Raw genomic sequence first — 19,723 nt, forward strand, 5'->3', positions numbered from 1 at the left:
TTGTCACTTGAAACTAAGAGAATAGCACTGCAAAATCTTATTAATTCTAATGGGGTCTTGCCTTCATTTAGCCTGTTTTTAACAGAGCAGACAAGAGAGGCCAAGTGTGCAGAGATCTGCTCCTACTGGCTCAACCCATTTCACACACAGCTGCCCTGGTATAAGCTCAGTGTCTGAGAGGGAAGTATACAGGTGTAGGTTTTTACCAGTCTTCAGGTGCCAAAAATGTTACTAACAGAAATGGGGACAAAATAAAAAGTATTGCAAATGTCCCACATAACCACATAAATCACATAAATACTCCCAATTGGAGTTCTACGTTAATTTGTTTTACAACACTGTTCACAAACTAAAACAGCCTAATAAACATTTCTTTCCTCCTTAGTTCTCCCGTGTCTTCACTTATTCCTGCTGATTTTCATTTAGTTGCCCAGCTATCGGATCTGGTATCTTACCTCTGACAACTACTATCAAACACCTATAACCATTTTTTTCCTTTCTGCTTGCTTACTCCTATAATAAACTCTATCTTCTCACAGCACCCCTGTTTATGATCACTCCACTTGCCCTTCCACTGTCTTAAGAAAACAAACAAACCCAACAAAGTCTTCATCCTAAATGCTAATCTTGAAAACATGCGACTTGCTCCTTCAGATCTAGGAAACTAGGCTTTCTCCTTTTCCACCCTTGCCACCCTGCAAGAATATTATGTCCCAGGCCCTTGTTAAGTGCTGGGAAGATAGAGATTTAAATTGCTTTACAGTCTAATGAAGAAACGTTGCAGGTAAAGTACTAACTAGAATAACTTCTGTAAGAGATGAAGACAGAAAGACCACAATGGGAACAGGGAAGAACTAGTGTCTAAATCCGTCTGAGGCAACCCTCTACTGAAGTCCACACAAGCTATTTAAATGTCTTCCCTATTTTTGCTCCTGTCATTTACTGACCCTAAGAAGGCTCTTCCCTCTTCTGCAGAAATTTCAACACTAAATTATAAACCCTAACATTCCTCCTGTTCTCCAAATCTGTTCTAAGGATCCGTGGTGATTATATGAAAACAGACAACTTTTCTAAAACCTGTCCTGTACTAGAAGACTACTTTTATTTTTTTGTAATTCTTTTTTCCTTTTTGAGGTCATAACTGTGGCACACAGACGTTCCCAGGCTAGGGGTTGAATCGTAGCTGTAGCTGCTAGCCTACACCACAGCCACGGCAACTTGGAATCCGAACTGCGTCTGCGACCTACACTATAGGTCAAGGCAACGCCAGATCGAACCCATGTCCTCATGGAAACTAGTTGGGTTCATTACTGCAGAGCCACAAGGGGAACTCCCCCTAATTTTATTTTAGCATTACTTTGTTTTTTTTATTTTCTTATTATTTTTTTGTCTTTTGTCTTTTTAGGGCCGCATGGGCGGCATATGGAGTTTCCCAGGCTAGGGTCTAATCAGAGCTGTAGCCACCAGCCTATGCCAGAGCCACAGCAACGTGGCATCCAAGCTGCATCTGTGACCTACACCACAGCTCATGGCAATGCCGGATCCCCAACCCACTGAGCAAGGCCAGGGATCGAACCCACAACCTCAGGGTTCCTGGTTGGATTAGTTTCCACTACACCATGACAGGAACTCCATTTTAGCATTACTTTGGAGCCTCCATATTTGAGGTGTCATTTTGAACTGCTCCACTTCTAAGAGCTCCAAGCTTAAAGACAACTTTCCACATCCCAACTTATTCCATCTCCTCCCCCCCTTCAAATTCTCTTAAATTTCTACAGCATGCCTAGGTGAGGGAAATGCAGCAATTAACTTCCCTGTTGTCTAAAAGTTTATATGCTAAGAGACACACACACACACAAAAGAAATAACTATTTTATTTTATTTTGTCTTTTTAGGGCTGTACCCGTGGTATATGGAAGTTCCCAGGCTAGGAGTCGAATCAGAGCTGCAGCTGCCAGCCTATGCCGGAATCACAGCACTGCTGGATCCAAGTCACATCTGCGACCTACACCACAGCTCATGGCAATGCCGGATCCTTAACCCAGTGAGTGAGGCCAGGAATTAAACCTGAGTCCTCATGGATGCGAGTTGGGTTCGTAAACTGCTGAGCCATGACGGGAACTTCAGAAATAAAAATTTTAAATGAGTTAACACGGAATACAATGGAGAGTGATAGATTCTAAGAGAAAAATAAGGCAAGGAAGGCGGAGGGCTTTTTTCATCCAATGTTATATAGGGTGAGCAGATCTGAGGGGAAGGAGGGAACATGCTCCATAGATTTCCAGGGTAGGCATTTTCTATGAGGACAGAACCGCAAGCACAAAGGCCCCGAGAAGAGACCATACCTGGCCATGTTTGCCAGAAAGTTAGAGGAACAGAGCACTTAGTGACAGGAGAGCAGGACAACATCAAGTCTAGGAGAAAAGACGGACACTTATGCTGGGCCCTGTGGATCAATACAAGCGTTAGATTTTACTCAAAAGACTCTACTCTGACCTTACAATGATCACTGCTAAGGCACCCTCTGCTATGCTTGTCCTCCAGTAGCCTACAAGGTCTTCTGTCCTCATCCACAGCCAACTACTGCAAGGTGTTCTCATTAACATCCTGATATTTGAATTTATCTTCCTTGCAAAGATCTAAGAAAATCTCATTTAGATGGCCTCTCTATCTGCTGCTAAACTGCCCAAGCATTACAGAGAAAAATCAAATTGTCTCTATTACACATTTATGTAAAAATCTTTAATATCAAGAGACCCAAAGCTCAACACATTCAAATTCTATTTTCATAGCCCTTCACTCTTTGTAAGTGACCATCTGCTTCTATTTTACACTAAGACCAAAACCACCATCAATAACCTTTGTCAGCTTGGTATTTCTGTAATTGTTTTCCCTTTTTTCTTTGTAAATTCATCTACCCTCCGTGATTTTCCTATTAACTCAAGGAAAGAGTTATTAATTCCTTTGTTTATAACATAACCTCTCAGAAAAACTGAACATACCTCCTTCTTTCTCATTTTCTCTTTTTAAAAAACGGGTTTACTGAAATTTAATTTACTTTCAATTCAACCATTTAAAGTGTACAATTAAATGGTTTTCGGTATATTCACAGGTGTGTGCAACCATCACCATGGTCAATCTTAGAACACTTTTATTCTCTCCAAAAGAAACCTCATACCCTTTAGCTTTAACCCTTTACCCCTCTCACCCCATCCCCAGCCCTGAGAAACCAATAATACATTTCACATGTTGTATACTTTATATGATTTTGCTATTCCTTTTTTAAATATTTTGCTATTCCTGATTTTCATAAAAATAGTATCACACAGTGTATGAGTTTTATGTCTGGCTTCTTAGTATAATTTTTTCAAGGTTCAGTCATGCTGAAATATGTGTCAGTACTTCATGACTTTTTATGGCTGCATAGTGTTCCACTGTATGGATATACCACCTTTGGTTACCCATTTGTTTGCTGATGGATATTTGGGCTATTTCTGTCTTTTGGCTATTTTGAAGGTTGCTATAACTACTGGTGTACAAATATCTGTGAGAACATATTTTTAAAAATTTGCTTAATATGCTTTGTTTTTATTATGATAAAACATTTATAACGTGGGTATTGGGCATAGTAAGCACCCATGTACTGATCTCATTTCTCTGAGACTTAGCTTCAGCTAATTGGTAGGATAGAGCAATGCTGTGGTTCTGCTCTTCTTAGGAAGAAAGCCCTCCAGCTGGGAGCTGGGGAGAGAGAGCCAGGTAGAGAGAGCCCTTTGTTTTTGGCAGCCAGTCTGGAAGAGAGTGTAAGCCTTGTTGAGCTGGACAGTGGGAGGGAGAAAAAAACAGTCTTGGCTCTAATATCACAGGTTCTTACAGAATTCTTTCCACTGAACACTCATTGATTTTCTTGAGCAGATGATTCTTCATTTACTGTTTGCTTTTAAAATCTTTTTCAGACGCTTTAAGTTGGTTTTTTTTGTTTTGTTTTAACAGTTTTCACAGGTTCACTGGGGTTAGTGGCCTGGGGAGTGCTGTCATCCCAGAAGGCAATTTCCTATTCTGTCTTCAATCAATTCTAACAGTGCTTTTGTATCTACCATTCCACATCTAGGACCTGAACAACCTTATTTTGCTATATTAAGATGCCAATTTTCCGTCCTAAGCTTCTTCAGCTTTTCAACAGTATGTGACACAGTTAACCATTCCTCCTCCAACTTAAACTCACACAACTTTTAGTTTTCCTCCTATCTCACCATTTTTCCCTGTCCTAGTCCTTCGGGCTGCCACTCCTCTGAACCATCTATAAATTTTGGAGTCCCTATCTTGGGCCAAGGTTCCCTTTTCTCTTTATATAAATCTTCCATATGGAATCTCCTCCAATCCCATGATTTTTATTTTTATTTTTTGTTTTTTCTAGGGCCACACCCGAGGCATATGAAGGTTCCCAGGCTAGGGGTCTAATCAGAGCTGTAGCCTCCAGCCTACGCCAGAGCCACAGCAACATGGGGTCTGAGCCGCAAATATGACCTACACCACAGCTCACGGCAACACTGGATCCTTAGCCCACTGAGCAAGGCCAGAGATTGAACCCGCAACCTCATGGTTCCTAGTCAGATTCATTAACCACTGAGCCACAATGGGAACTCCCAATCCCATGATTTTTAAAGCTCTGTATAGTGATGACTCTCAAATATGTATTTCCAACTGTGACTCACATTCAACTACCTTTTCAACAACTCTATTACAGCTCTATGGCATCTTCAATTCAACGGTTTCAAAAGAAAAAACTTAATTCAATACTACTTGATGAAAGAAACAATGTCTTCCAGCCATTAGTCTTCTCCCAACAGTCCAAGCATATCCTTGATTCATTGTGTCCTCTCAAATCCAATCCACCAGCAAGTTCTACTGGCTTGCCCTCTAAATTATATCGTGACTGTAAACAGTTATTGCCGTCTCATCCATTCATCCTACTTCAAGCCATTATCATTTCTTATATGGATAAACAAAACAGATTCCATTTCCCACTTCTCTTCCCCTGTGGTAACCCTGCCCTTTAGAAGTCCACACAGAAGCCAGAGTGCTAACTCCTTTTTTTTTTTTTTTTCTCCTTTTTAGGGCTTCACCCATGGCACATGGAGGTTCTTGGGCTAGGGGTTGAATCAGAGCTGCAGCTGCCAGCCTACACCACAGCCACAGCAACGCCAGATCCAAGCCACATCTGCGAACTACACCACAGCTTACGGCAATGGCAGATCTTTGATCCACTGAGCGAGGCCAGGTATCGAACCCACACATCCTCAAGGATATTAGTCAGGTTCATTACCACTGAGCCACAAAGGGAACTCCCAGAGTGCATATTTTATTTTTGTCTTTTTAGGGCTGCACCTGCAGCATATGGAGGTTCCCAGGCTAGGGGTGGAATCAGAGCTGTAGCTGCTGGCCTACACCTCAGCCACAGCAACTCAGGATCCAAGCCATATCTTAGACCTATATCACAACTTACAGCAATACTGGATCCTTAACTCACTAAGCAAAGCCAGGGATCAAACCTGTGTCCTCATGGATACTAGTCAGATTCATTTCCACTGAGCCACTACAGGAACTCCCAGAGTGCTAATTTTAAACTGTTTATCTGTTCCTGTAATTCCTCTGTTTAAAAGCAATGGTTCCACTGTTTTGAATAAACTCCAAACTCATGTAGAATAAAGCTCTACATGATCTGACATTTCCCTTCTTCTCTGATCCAATTTTATACTCCTCTCTCTTCCTCACTCATTGTGTTCTAGCTTTCAATTCCTCAACTCTCCATCTTAATTCTCTCAAAGATTCTAAATTTGCTCATCTCTCTGCCTACAAAAATCTGACTCCAAATCTTCCACATTTGATTTCTTCACAGCATTTAGATCTCAGGTCAAATGTTACCTTCTCATAAACATCTTCCCTGACCACCCAACATAAGGCACTCTATCAAATTATCTTGTTTTATTTTCTCTATAGCAAGAAAGGCTTACAAAAATTCAGCACGAATAATCAATGGTAAAAAAAAAAAAATGTTAGCCTGGTTATTTGTGCCTTGATGCCATTCAGATTCTTCTAAGGCCTTGTTCCATTCATTATCTCTTCTTTCTTGTACCTCTTATCTCTTTCTCCACTGGCTACTTCTATCTATAAACACTCTCAACTCTTCATCCTTAAAAACAACAACAACAAAAAATTTCCTTTGGCTCAGGTAACATGGTCAAACATATTTTCTTCTCTGCCTGACTTCTGAAAAGAATACATAAAACCTATTGCATTTGGCTCCTTATTACCCTTATTATTTTTTGGCTTCTTAGAACATGGGTCCCTCCTCTTCCCCACCAACTACTTTACTGAAGTTAGTCTCCAAAAGGTGACAATGATGTCCCACTAGTCAAAACACAGTTGCTTTTTCCTGATTTTTTTTCCCTCCACGATCAATTTACTGCCTTTCTCCCCACCCACACAAGTAACATATGCTCATTTAAAATAAAAGTAGAAAATATAAAAACTCTACCTCCTGAAGATAAAACAGTATTATCTTTTAGTATGTGTACTTCTAGACCTTTTCAGTGCAAGCAGATGAATTTAAAAATAGAACTAAGCCAGAAATAGAATGATATTATATATGCTGTTTTATATGCTTTAAAAAAAACTTAATATAATGTTAGATCTTTCTAGATCAACAGATCTGGGTTCGGTGCTCTTGTCCCCTTCTTGCATTAGTCCTCAGCTAGTCTCCATGCTTAGCATGAAAGAGTAACAGAAAAGAACCATTCCCTTCCTATCACTCTAGTCTACCCTTATGCCACTTATTTTGCAAGTCAAAACATCTACAGCCTATATTTTACCAGTCAGAACTTCATACTACAGTGAATACAATTCAATTTTAACTATTTAGGGGGGAAAAAAACTGAAAGAGAAACAGACATTGAAACAGCACAAATCTAACCCAGGTTTTTCTTACAAGGCAGGTGGTAAGAATCTGCTGTTACTTGAGTTGGTCTCATCTGAATAAATATGATCCTAGTGTTCCATTTATTTATTTTTTGGCCACATCCATGGCATGTGAAAGTTCCCAGGCCAGGACTGAACCTGAGTCACTGCAGGACAACGCTGGATCCTTAACTCATGGTGTCACACTGGGAATTCCATGATCCTAATGTTTAAAGAAGGTGTGCAAGCCAATCAATTGATTTGGTGCTCAGACAGAAATTTGAAAATAATACTCTTTTTCAATTTAGGAGGAAAAGCTGGCTGGTTTAAACCGAATGAGATGGTACACTGTTTCCCAATGTGGCCCATAATTACGGCTACATATACTGTACTTCATGAATAATCCAACAGACTTTCAGGTTTAATTTTGACGGTGCTTAGTTTTCTCCCACAAGAAGATATATTTTCACTATAGTTCCTGAACACATTCCTTTTATATCACATTTAAGTCACTAGTCCATCTATAATGATGCTATCTGATATAATTACAGGTATATTGCAACAGAAGATAAATGATAACGACATGCTCATCTCTTAGCTTCTAGTCACCTTACTTGGCGTTATACTTTACAATGGATTCTAATTAGGAACCAGACTGCTCAACGAAGGATAAAGTTCAACCTTCTTCAGTTAAAAGTGTTATGAAGTCTTTAAGGTAAATAAATAAATAAGGATCATTATGAATCCTCAGAAAGATTAGTGTTTTCCTAAATTCTAAGTTAGAGTACAAATAAAAGACAAAATCTTTAACATGCCAACAAACAAGTTAAACCAACGTACTCATACTCTGGCTTTTTTGGTATGAACACGTCTTGTGTGTCATCTTCCATGTGTTGTAAGTCAGCATAGAGGTCTGCAGTTCCAGTTGAATTAAAATTTCCTTGAATACTTAGGCTGTGTTGTTGAAGACGCTTCCATAAGTCATTATAAAGACGCAATAATTTAGGGTATTCTCCTTCAAATGCATGTTTCAAAAACATAGAAGCTGCCAAGCAAAACAATAAAATGGATTAGATAAAAGATAAAATGTAGCAAATAAAAATTTATTTTATGTATGAAGATGGTGCTACAAATAGCCTACATTATAGGACAAACTGAAGATGTGTTTTAATTAGGCCTTTCAAAATAATGTTAGACTATTTACTACACTTGATATGTGGACCATACACTTAGATATTTAATTTACAAGAAAAAGAGACAAATCGATAATTACAGGTGAAGATTTTAATTCTCTCTTGATAACTTTTAAACAAATACATGGAAAATCAATAAGCATTAAAAAAAAAAAAACTTAACACCAACACCCAAAATTTACTTTTTTTTTTTTTTGTCTTTTTAGGGCCGCACCCACAGAATATGGAGGTTCTCAGGCTAGGGGTCCAATTGGAGCTGTAGCCGCTGGCCTACACCACAGCCACAGCAATGTGGGATCCGAGCCACATCTATGACCTATACCACAGGCTCATGGCAACGCCAGATCCTTAACCCACTGAGCAAGGCCAGGGATCAAACCTGCTTCCTCATAGATGCTAGTCAGATTCATTTCTGCTGAGCCACGAAGGGAACTCCTACTTCACTGACGTTTAAAGAGTGCTTCATCCAAAACACTAAAGTAACCATTATTTTCATGAAACTTTTACCAAAAATCAATGATTTCTGATGCCATGGAACAGCTTGAATAAATTTAAAAGATTTCAAGTCATCCAAAGCATGAAAACCAAAATAATTTTAGATTAGAAATCAGTAACAGAAAAATGTATTTGAAAATTTCTGGATAAATACCCAGAGAGGAATTGCTGAATGAGTTCAATTTCTAAATTTCTGAGGACACTCCATACTGTTTTTCAGAGTGGCTACACCAGTTTACAGTCTCACCAACAGTGCTTAAGGGTTCCCTTTTTTCTAAAACCTCATCAATATGTGCTATTTCTTGCTTTTTTTTTTTTTTTTTTTTTGGTGGGGGTGGAGAGATACCCGCAGCTAGTGGAAGTTCCCATGCCCGGGATCAAACCCACACCAGAGCAGTGACCTAAGCCACAGCAGTGCCTATAATAGATCCTTAACCTACTACACCACAAGGGAACTCCCTATTTCTTGTCTTTTTGATACTAACCATTCCACCACTTGTGAGGTGATATCTCACTGTGGTTTTGATTTGCATTTTGCTGATTATTAGTGACGTTAAGCATCTTTTCATGTACCTGTTGGCCAACTGTATACTGTCTTTGAAAAAAATGTCTACTCAGATCCTCTGCCCATTTTTTAACTGGATAGTTTGGGTTTTTGCTATTGAGTTACATGAGTTCTACATACATTTTGGATATTAACCCCTTATCAGAGATACGATTTGGAAATTTTTTTTCCACTCAGTAGGCTGCCCTATTATTCTGTTGATGACTTCCTTTGCTGTGCAGAGGCTTTTCTGTTTGCCACAGTCTCACTTATTTTTTGTTGTTGTTGTTGTCTTTGTTTTTAGAGTCAAGTCCCCCCCAAAAAAAATCCAAATGATATATGATTATATACCTGTTAGAATAGCTAAAATTAAAAAAATCAAATGTTGATAAAGATAGAGGAACTGAAACTCTCATATACTATTGGCGGAAAGGAAAAAACTGTATGATCATTTGGCAAGAGAGTCTGGCATTTTCTTATACTGTTAAAGATATACCTACCACATGGTCAAACTATACCTCTTCCACATGTTTATTCAACAGAATAAAAGTATATGTTCCTAAGAGTTACACAAGAACATTTAAAGCACCTTTAGCTGTAATAGCTAAAAACTGGAAACCACCAAAATGTCCATCAACAAGTGAATGCATATACAAAGCGTAGTACAGTTGCACAATGGAATACTATCTAGCAGTAAGTACACATTATAATATGAATGAATCTAAATACAATCACACTGCATGAAAGACATATAAGAATAAATAATATGTGCTATGTCATTCAATCTGTACACAGCTCTAGGAAAAGTAAACTAACACATAGTGATAAAAAGTAGGTCAGAATTTGCCTGGGGAAGGAGAAAGGAGATGGCAGGGAGAGGAATTACAAAGGAGTACATGGAGAGTTTTGTAGGTGATAAATATGTTCACTGGTCTTTTTTTTTTGTCTTTTTATTTTTTTTTTTTTTTTTTGCCTTTTCTAGGGCCACTCCCGCGGCATATGGAGGTTTCCAGGTTAGGGGTTCAATTGGAGCTGTAGCCGCAGGCCTACGCCAGAGCCACAGCAATGCAGGATCCAAGCCGCGTCTGCAACCTACACCACAGCTCACGGCAATGCCGGATCCTTAACCCACTGAGCAAAGCCAGGGATCGAACCCGAAACCTCATGGTTCCTAGTCAGATTCGTTAACCACTGTGCCATGACCGGAACTCCTGTTCACTGGTCTTGACTGTTGTGATGCTTTCGTGGTTGTGCATATATGTCAAAACTTACCAAACTGTTCATTTTAATTATATTCAGTTTATTGTACACCAAGTATACTGTAGTAAAACTCAAAAAAAAACCCAAAAAACCCCAAAACAAAACAAAAAAACCAACAAAACTCAGAGAGGACTTCTTTGAAATCCCTATTCTCTGATGAAGAAGCAATTCACCATGCTCCTGAGTTTCCCCACACATTCTTGCAGGGTATGGCAGTAGTGCAAGCCCCTGGTTGCTTTTTTTTTTTTTTTTTTCTTTCCTGGTTGCTCTAATTACACAGTCTGTTTATCGGGTTTGCATTAGCAGTAAGCAACCCTGAAAGATGAGGTAACTTTGCCCTGCTCACAAAGAGCTTATTGCTTAAGGCAAAAGTGGTAAATTTTCCAAGCTTTAAGGTTCTCACCCGTGACGCAAACTCAGAGCATATCAGTCATTCACGTGGACATAAAAAGACCTGGAGGCATGAGAACTGTACAAACAACTACGCCAACACTCATGCAGCTTGTTGTGCTGTGAGTAAGAAAATCCTTCTGCTCTGACCCAGGAGTTTCATGTCTTTTGACAATATTGAGAAAACTTTGGCAGGCTAGTCTTTTTAAGTAGGGCAGAATCTCAGATCCTTTACAGTTCTCAACTCCTCTAATCTAAATGATATTCCTTTTGTTATATTCTATTAACAATCTGTTCTTTGCCTTCTTTGCATTTACCATAATTTCTAATTTCATTTGCTTAAAATATGTTTCCCCAACTTGACTATAAACTCATGAAGACAAGGACAATACTTGTTTTCATCAGTGCATATTTGGTACTTAGCACATTGCCTGAAACAAGCAAATATTTCTTAATGATAAAATAGAGCAAATCACAGCTGAGGGTTTCAGATAGTCAAACTTCATTATCTTAGTAAATGTGAGTGATTAATCAATTCTAAGTTACTTAAGTCAAATATACTTAAAGCTTACAAATAAATATTGTGTGTTAAATCTTTTTTTTTCCTTTTTTTTTTTTAAATCTTTCATCTTTTATCCTTTTAGGGCCGCACCCGTGGCAAACGGAGGTTCCCAGGCTAGGGGTCTAATTGGAGCTGTAGCTGCCGGCCTACACCACAGCCACAGCAAAGCTAGATACGAGCTGTGTCTGCAACCTACACCACAGCTCAAGGCACCGCCAGATCCTTAACCCACTGAGCGAGGCCAGGGATCCAACCTGCAACCTCATGGTTCCTAGTCAGATTCATTTCCGCTGCGCCACGATAGGAACTCTGTGTATGTTAAATCTTGAAGTTAAATTCTACTTTACTTTCTTTTATAAGTATTTATCAAATGTTCACATTATCTATAAACTTGATTATAATCAATCATTTGATAAATGTCTATGGAACACATATGGCACATCTTAATAATCTAAAAAATAACTTCTAGATAGAAAATGACAGGTTACTAATCACATTATTTAGTAATTCATTACTCAGATTATACCCTTGTAAGAGCAACAGTTCTTTTTGAGCAATAACTACTGATTCCAATACAGACACTAACAGGGAGATGAAATTCATCTTTATTCCAGTACCTTGTTTTATAAAGATTTCTTCATAGTAATGAACACTGTAAGAAGTTACTCATTAATCTGTGTTGACTGTCTATGTTCCTCCTTTAAAATGCAATTTTAATGAGAACATGGATATTATTTGACTTGTCTTTTTATTTCCTTTACCTACATACCAGGAATTGAATTATTGAATGAACAAACAAAATGAAAAAATGAAGAAAAGTCTAGAAATGGAATGCATTATTTTCCTAGATTCTAATAGCCTAGGCTTAATTGCCTTACTACTCCCAGACCCCCTGGTTCAAAGGCTTTAGAGGATGGTCCTAATAGTTGCTCTATCTCACAGCTCCTGCCTTAGTCTTGAGTAGTTATACTAAATCCAGTCTGTATCTGTGCTTCTGCTACTCCATCTCCCAGTGGAGTGGCTGAAATACCTCATCTGTAGGCCACTGACTAGGGTCTGGACCAACAATGGGCATTACTCCTTAGAACTCCCACCAACCTTCAGACAACCAAATTCTGGTCAGCATGAAATCTGGAATGCAGATTTATCCACTCAACACATATTTACTTATCATTTATTACATGACAAGTACTGTTGTAAATGGTGCATATATAGTAGTGAACACAACAAGCAAAGATCCTACCCCTAAGGAGCTTATATTCTAGTGAAGGAGAAAGACAATACACAACTCAGTGTATGACATAATGCCAGGCAGTGTTAGGTGCTTTGAAGAATAGTAAGGATTCAGATGGAAGAAAACAGCAAATGCAAAGGATTATCCCAACAGAGGCCACTGCTCTTGTTTTAACAACTTGCCAAGTTTTTTAGATACCTTGGCCTGAGAGAATCAGCCACTATAGCCAGGTTGAGTCCTTCCTTTTTTATAGTAATAACTACTCATTTCTAGTTGATCTCTTTCCTAACTGGTTCAATTCCCAATAAAAACTGTTAGCCTTGCACTTAATCACCTAGCTCTATGAAAGCAAAGGACTTCAGTAATATACTGGGTTTGGTATGTCTTGGAAACTGTTTTGTTTCATAATTGCATTAGGTATTCAATGGTTTGTAATAAGTTGCCACAAATGTAGCTGCTTATTTTTAAAAACACATTTATTATTTCAGTTTCTATGGGTCAGACTTTTTAGGCCCCCTGCTTCAGCATCTCTCAAGCAGTCTGACAAATGCCTACTTTTCAAATACTCATATACTATAGACTTTTTTACTCCTTCTTAGTCAAAAGTTTCATATAAAAATTGTTTAAAGTATTTTTGAAAAAAAAGCCTAAATACACCATAAAAGTAGTTCAGAAGTACAGAATAAAACATGGTTAATACGTTTTCCCATTAGTAATAAAAAGAACTCCTTCTAAGTTCCAGAAATCTATGGTCCAAGACATATAGTAAAAGCAAATCAATGTTTATATGAACTAAAACTAATTATAAATATATTTTATTGAGGATTAATGTCTTTTGATTTAATTCTAAAATTATGAATTAATAATGCTAAATCAGAATAGAAAACAGACCTTTTAAAAACTCCGAGAAACCCCATTTAAGATGAAAAGACAGTAAAAGGCAAGTTTTAAATGGAAAATCTGATCAAAGACTAAAACATTAAGCTTTGAATGGAGAATTTGACTTAAAAAAAACCCCAAAATCTAAGATTAGCCACATGTACAAATTATATATATATATATACACACATAATCATATAAATTATTATATAAATATATTTAAATATATACATACAATATTTGTATGCAAATATGTATATTTATAAATGAGTATATTTTAAAACACACATATATTTACATGTATCTTATATATTCATATAATTATATTTTATACATAAAATATATTTTATACACACAAATATATAAAAATATTTATAAATGTGTATTTATAAGTATATATTTATATATATAAAATTAGGATGGAATGACTGTCTGAAAATATCTGGCTTTGGTTCCTACAAGGTTTCTTAGGTTTTGTTTTGGTTTGGTTTTGTTCACAATAGCAGCAACAGAAAGTTATGGAATCCAGTACCAACTGAGTGTGCATGTATACCACAACCTTCCCTTTTAGGAGGAATATAAACTCTATAGACATTCTCCTCCAGACTCTTCACTAGTTAACCCTGAATCCATTTATGATATGAAGATGGCCCTCCTCATTATCTCTTAATAAAAAATAAAGGGTACAGTAAAAATAAAGGTCGCCTTCAACTTCTTACCCTTTATTCCCCTATAATAGTTCTAGTCTTCAGCCTTCTTCACAGGAACAGGTATCCATTCTACATACGATCAATTTTTCAACTTCCATGCTTAATTTCATCCCATTTCACCTCCTCCAAGACTATTATTCTCTTCTGTATTTTTAGCTTCCCATAAATTAAAAAGAAAAGATTGACCATGCTCTCATCACATAAAAAACTGAAAGTACAAATAACATGGTAAATGCTTCCCACTTGACCCTCTAACAGTTGACTTGTCGTCACTGTCCTGTCCTTCCCTGTAATAGTCATCTACACACATTTCCTTCTCTCCTCCAGGCTGCAACTGACTTCCCACTGCCACAATGCTGCTGAAACTCTTTTGGTAAAAGTTACAGTCCCATTCTGACTGCCAAAACCTGTGGGTGTCTGTCTGATCTCCTCTCACTGGATCTCCTCTCACTGGATCACTCACTCCTCTATGAATCTCACCATAATCCTGTTCTCTCCTGGGTTTTCTACTCTTCTGATCTGTTTTTCTTGTTCTTCTTTGCTGACTTCTTTCTTCTGTCTTAAATATTTCCCTTGATATTTTGAAAAAACTGTTATGTTAGATTTTAAACATATAATAGGAAGAGAACCTCTCCCTATCCATCACTTATCAACTCAATCTTATTTTATCTATATCTCTAGCCAATCCTCTTCCACTAATGCCAGTTACTTTGGAACCAATTTTAAACATCATATCATTTCACCGATAAATATTTCAGCATGTATCTCCGACAGTAAAGACTATTAAAAATAACCATAGTTCTTTTATCACACTTCAAAAAATTGATCACATTTACATGACTGACTTGTGACTTTTTTATGGTTAGTTTGATTTAGGACCCATAAATAGTCCCTATAGTATAATAAGTGGATATATCATCAAGCCTCATCTATAATCCCTCTTTTTTAAATTCCTTTTAATTCTTTATTTAAGAAACTGGGTCATATATCCTACAGAGCACTCTGGACTTTGCAGATCACACTCTCTGATCCCCAAACTTCCTGTGAATTATCAGCTGGATCTTAAACAGTACATTTCAAGCTTGGCTGCACAAACAACTTTGGAAGCTTTAAAATATCCTGATGCTTGGGCCTCACCCTCAGAAACTTTAATGTAATTGGAGCCTAGGCTTTGAAATTTTTAAACACTCTGCAAGTGATTCTAATGTGCAACCAAGTTGAAAATCACTGCAACTGATAAGAGATTTCATCTGATTCCAGGGTCTATAATTTCTGATAAGACTACTACATACGTAGCATCTGAATTTGTGTATTATCTGCCTTTTTATATTAGCTGTCCATTAATAGTCATTGCCCAGATCTACTAGAAGATTCCAAAATGAATATACTGTAACATTCTTTGCACACTTATTACAGATAATATTTTTATAAATAAAAATGCTATCTATTATTTGGCTTCTCTGACATACCATTTGTATAAGAAAAGCAGGAAAAATGTTTAATTTTTCCCCCTTTATCTACCACTTTTCAAAGTAAGGAGTAGGTTACCATGGTTTCACCAAGGATAACCAAAAAGTATTTCTTTATTAGTATCATTATGAACTCATGGATTTAGACATACTGGATGAATTTCAAGCACTTGTGACTGTTATGCTTCTGGATGCTAAATTTATTCCTTCTGGTAGATATATCTATTCAAATTGCTTCCTGAGTCATTAACTCAATCTTAATAGTCTTGGTCTTCATATCTTCTGTGCTTTCTAGTGTATGATGTTACAAAATTATCCTGCATATATCCTGCCCCAAACCCCAAACCAGCCATTTCTTCAAGGAACTGTGATTTCTTTTAATGGGAAATCAAGTTTTAAAACCATGACATCAGAGAATTCCCGTGGTGGAGCAGTGGTAACGAACCCAACTAGTATCCGTGAGCACAGGGGTTTGCTTCCTGGCCTCATTCAGTGGATTAAGGATCTGGCATTGCCGTGAGCTGTGGTGCAGGTTGCAGATGCAGCTTGGATCTAGTGTTATTGTGGCTGTGGAGCAGGCCAGCAGCTAAAGCTCCAATTCGACCCCTACCCTTGGAACTTTATGTGCCGAGGGTGTGACACTACAAAGACAAAAAAAATAAAAATAAAAAATAAAACCATAACATTGGTGTTAGAGGGGTTCAGTACTAATGAAATGGTCATTATTTCTAGGCTTTTTTGATGAGCAAGGCTCTGAAATGAATGCAAATAAAATTATATATTTTTAAAGAAAAATACGTTGTCAATCATACCCATTTTAATATCTTGTTTCACCTATGCTGAAAATCCAGACTCACTATGACAAAAACATAATTATTTACACCACAACACACAACATTCTAACAATAACACTACTATAAAGAATACAATTATTGAAAAGAGTTAATGTATTTTGGGGAAAGCTTTTGCTACCCTGTAAGTATATTTCAGTAGGGCTATGAAGACATATTACTGTGTTTAACAGTAAAATGGTCATAAAATAGATAAACAACCTACTACTACTGTATATCACAGGGAACTAGATTCAATATCTTGTAATAACCTATAATGGAAAAGAATTAAAATATGCATATATACTACATATATAGCTGAATATACATAACTGAATCACTGTGCTGTAACCTGAAAACTAACACAATATTTTAAATTAACCATATTCCAATTTTAAAAAAGTTTTAAAAAGGTAGTCAAACGAGTAAAGTAAAAAATCAAATGAAAGAGTGCCTCTGTGTAGTTGTGCTTCCAACTGGACATATATTTGCATTAAGATTTCCATTCTTTTGATTTTCAGTAATTTCTTCTTTTTTTTCGGTTATTTTTCTTTGGGTTTTTAGAGCTGAACCTGTGGCATATGGAAATTCCCAAGCTAGGGGTCAAATTGGAGCTGCAGCTGCTAGGCTATGCCACAGTCACAGCAACGTGGGATCTGAGCAGTGCCTGCAACCTACACCACAGTTCGAGACAATGCCAGATCCTTAACCCACTGAGCAATGATAGGACCTGCATCCTCATGGAGACTGGTTGGTTGGGTTCGTTACCACTAAGCCACAGTGGGAACTCCAGTAATTTCATCTTTCATTTTAATTTTGTATTACAACTATATAAGCTATTTATTTAACTTCAAAGTTAAATTTCCACAAAAAAGTATATTCAAAGAAGTCTAGCTTTCATCTCTGGATTCTCCAATGCATTCTTCACACACTCCCTCCCACACTACTGGTAAACATTTTTTTTTCTGGATTTTCTGGTTTATCCTTATACTATTTAAAAATATAAGCAAGAACATGTATTTACTTACATCTCATTTTATTTTTTTTGAGTTTTCAGGGCCACACTTGAGGCACATGGAGGTTCCCATGCTAGGGGTCGAATCAGAGCTGTAGCCACTAGCCTACACCACAGTCACAGCAAAGCAGGATCTGAGCAGAGTCTGCAACTTACACCACAGCTCATGCCAGGGACTGAACCTGTATCCTCATGGATACTAGTCAGACTCATTCCTGCTGAGCCACAAGGGGAACTCCTCTTACACCTCATTTTTTAAGAACTTACACAATATAATTTGGAGATTGCTCCATGACAGTATATAAAAATATTCCTCATTTCTCTTTTTATTTCTTATTCCTTTGTATAGCTGCATGGCATTCCATTCTATGGATGCACCATCCATTCTATGGATGCATCACCATTTGTTTAACTAATCTTCTACTTATGAACATTTGTGCTGTTTCCAGTTTTTTCCACATAATGATGCTATGAACAGCCAACTGGGCATATTCCCAAAATATGCCTCTTGATATTTTTGCTAGTGCATTTATGGAAGACATTCTTAGAAGTAGAACAGCAGAGTAAAAAACAACTGCTTGTATAATTTTGTTAGATACTTATATATTTCATTAATTTTCTTAGAAATTAAAGTTGGTATGCTAATTAACAATGTGTAAAATTTTTTTTACTGTAAAAAAAAAATGTGTGCGAGTGATTATGTCCCCCCACCATGGGCTTGACAACAGAGTGTTATCAAACTTTTTTGACTTTTTGCTAACTTGATGAGAAATGGAGTTTCTGTGCACTTTTATTTTGCATTTCTCTATTTCTGAGTGACACTGAGCATCTTTTTCAAGCACTTAAGAGATACCCACAATTTTTTTCTGTACTGTTGTTTTTCTTATTTTAGAAGCTTTATGAATATCAAGGACACTAACTCCTTTGCTTTGATGTAAGTTGTATTTTTCTAGTTTGTTGTCTTTTTATTTTACTTAAAGGTGTTTTTCCTCCATGTAAATTTTTAAGTATAATCAATTATCAATCTTTTCATCATTGTTTCTGTATACTAAATCAGACAAGTTTTCCCTATTCCTAGCTTGTTCACTTATATTTCTTGTAGCACCTGAATGGCTTTGTATTTTACATGTAATTCTTTGATCCACTTGGAATTTACCCTACTATATGAAGTAAAGAGAAGATTTTTTTTTCTCTGAGCTCTTTATTCATTTTCATAACTACTGGAACTCTTCAACTCTGATCAGTTTAATCATTTCCATAACTACTGGATCACATTTATCCACTCAACAAATCTTCACGGAAAATTTAATTATCTTAATCTCCTATTTGCTTTCTTTTACCTCAAAGAAACTGCTTCCTACTTTATAACTGATGATATAAAATGCTCAGGGCAAAAAAGTAAAATAAAGGCATAAGGGCAAAACAAAAATTATGTGACTATTCTTTATCCTATAATAATAATCCTAATATTTTTACACCATGCTTTCACGTACCTGTTTATTATATACATACTGTTTATTTCCTAAAAGTGCTTCATATTTTAGGGTCTCGTTTATCTTATAAATGTTTACTTTTTAAATGAGTATTTTTATCTTACAGGTTGTTTTTTCTTCAGATTTCCTCCTAATTCTTAAAGCCTTTTATATTAATTTAACATTTTAGAGATCCATTTCAATAGGTTGTCTACTCTGTACTGAGCACTGTGCTATGTGACTGGAATATAATGTGGAACAGAGGTACACAGAGAAGCTTTCTCTAGAGCCCAGTGGGAGAAACAGACAAGGAAGTGAGCTATTACAATGCAGAGGGGTGAGTACTAAAATTGGGAACATGTGAGAGCTTTGTGGGAGCAGAAAGAGGATGTCATACCCATATTTGTGTGTGTGTGTTGGGGGGGGAGGGACGAGTTGAGGAACACTCTGTTTCTAAACTGAGACTGGAAAGATGAGAGTGAGTTATCCAGATGAGAAAGAGAATAGAAATGTGTGTTTCAGGTATTTGTAAACACTGAAAAAAGAAAGAGGGTAATTCATTCAAGAACTAAAGCTCAAGTACAGAGATAAAGAAATTTACAAGGGAGAAAAAATGAGCACTAAAGAGATAGGAAAGGACCAGAGTGTCAGGTTGGGGCTGTATCTTGAGAGTAACAGGAAAAGAATGGAGGCAGACCCTTGCTCCCATTGCG

General features: G+C 37.0%; 1 protein-coding gene across 1 annotated transcript in view; it reads right to left on the bottom strand.

The window, feature by feature from the left end:
• The window catches only part of COG5 (component of oligomeric golgi complex 5), a 272,865-nt gene that overhangs the window by 69,596 nt on the left and 183,546 nt on the right, over positions 1–19,723 (bottom strand). The window contains 1 exon segment of the mRNA XM_047754267.1: positions 7,798–8,002. Coding sequence (XP_047610223.1) covers positions 7,798–8,002 — 205 coding nt within the window.

The sequence above is a fragment of the Phacochoerus africanus genome, chromosome 11 (genome assembly GCF_016906955.1).
Source record: "Phacochoerus africanus isolate WHEZ1 chromosome 11, ROS_Pafr_v1, whole genome shotgun sequence".
Classification (NCBI taxonomy): Eukaryota; Metazoa; Chordata; class Mammalia; order Artiodactyla; family Suidae; genus Phacochoerus; species Phacochoerus africanus.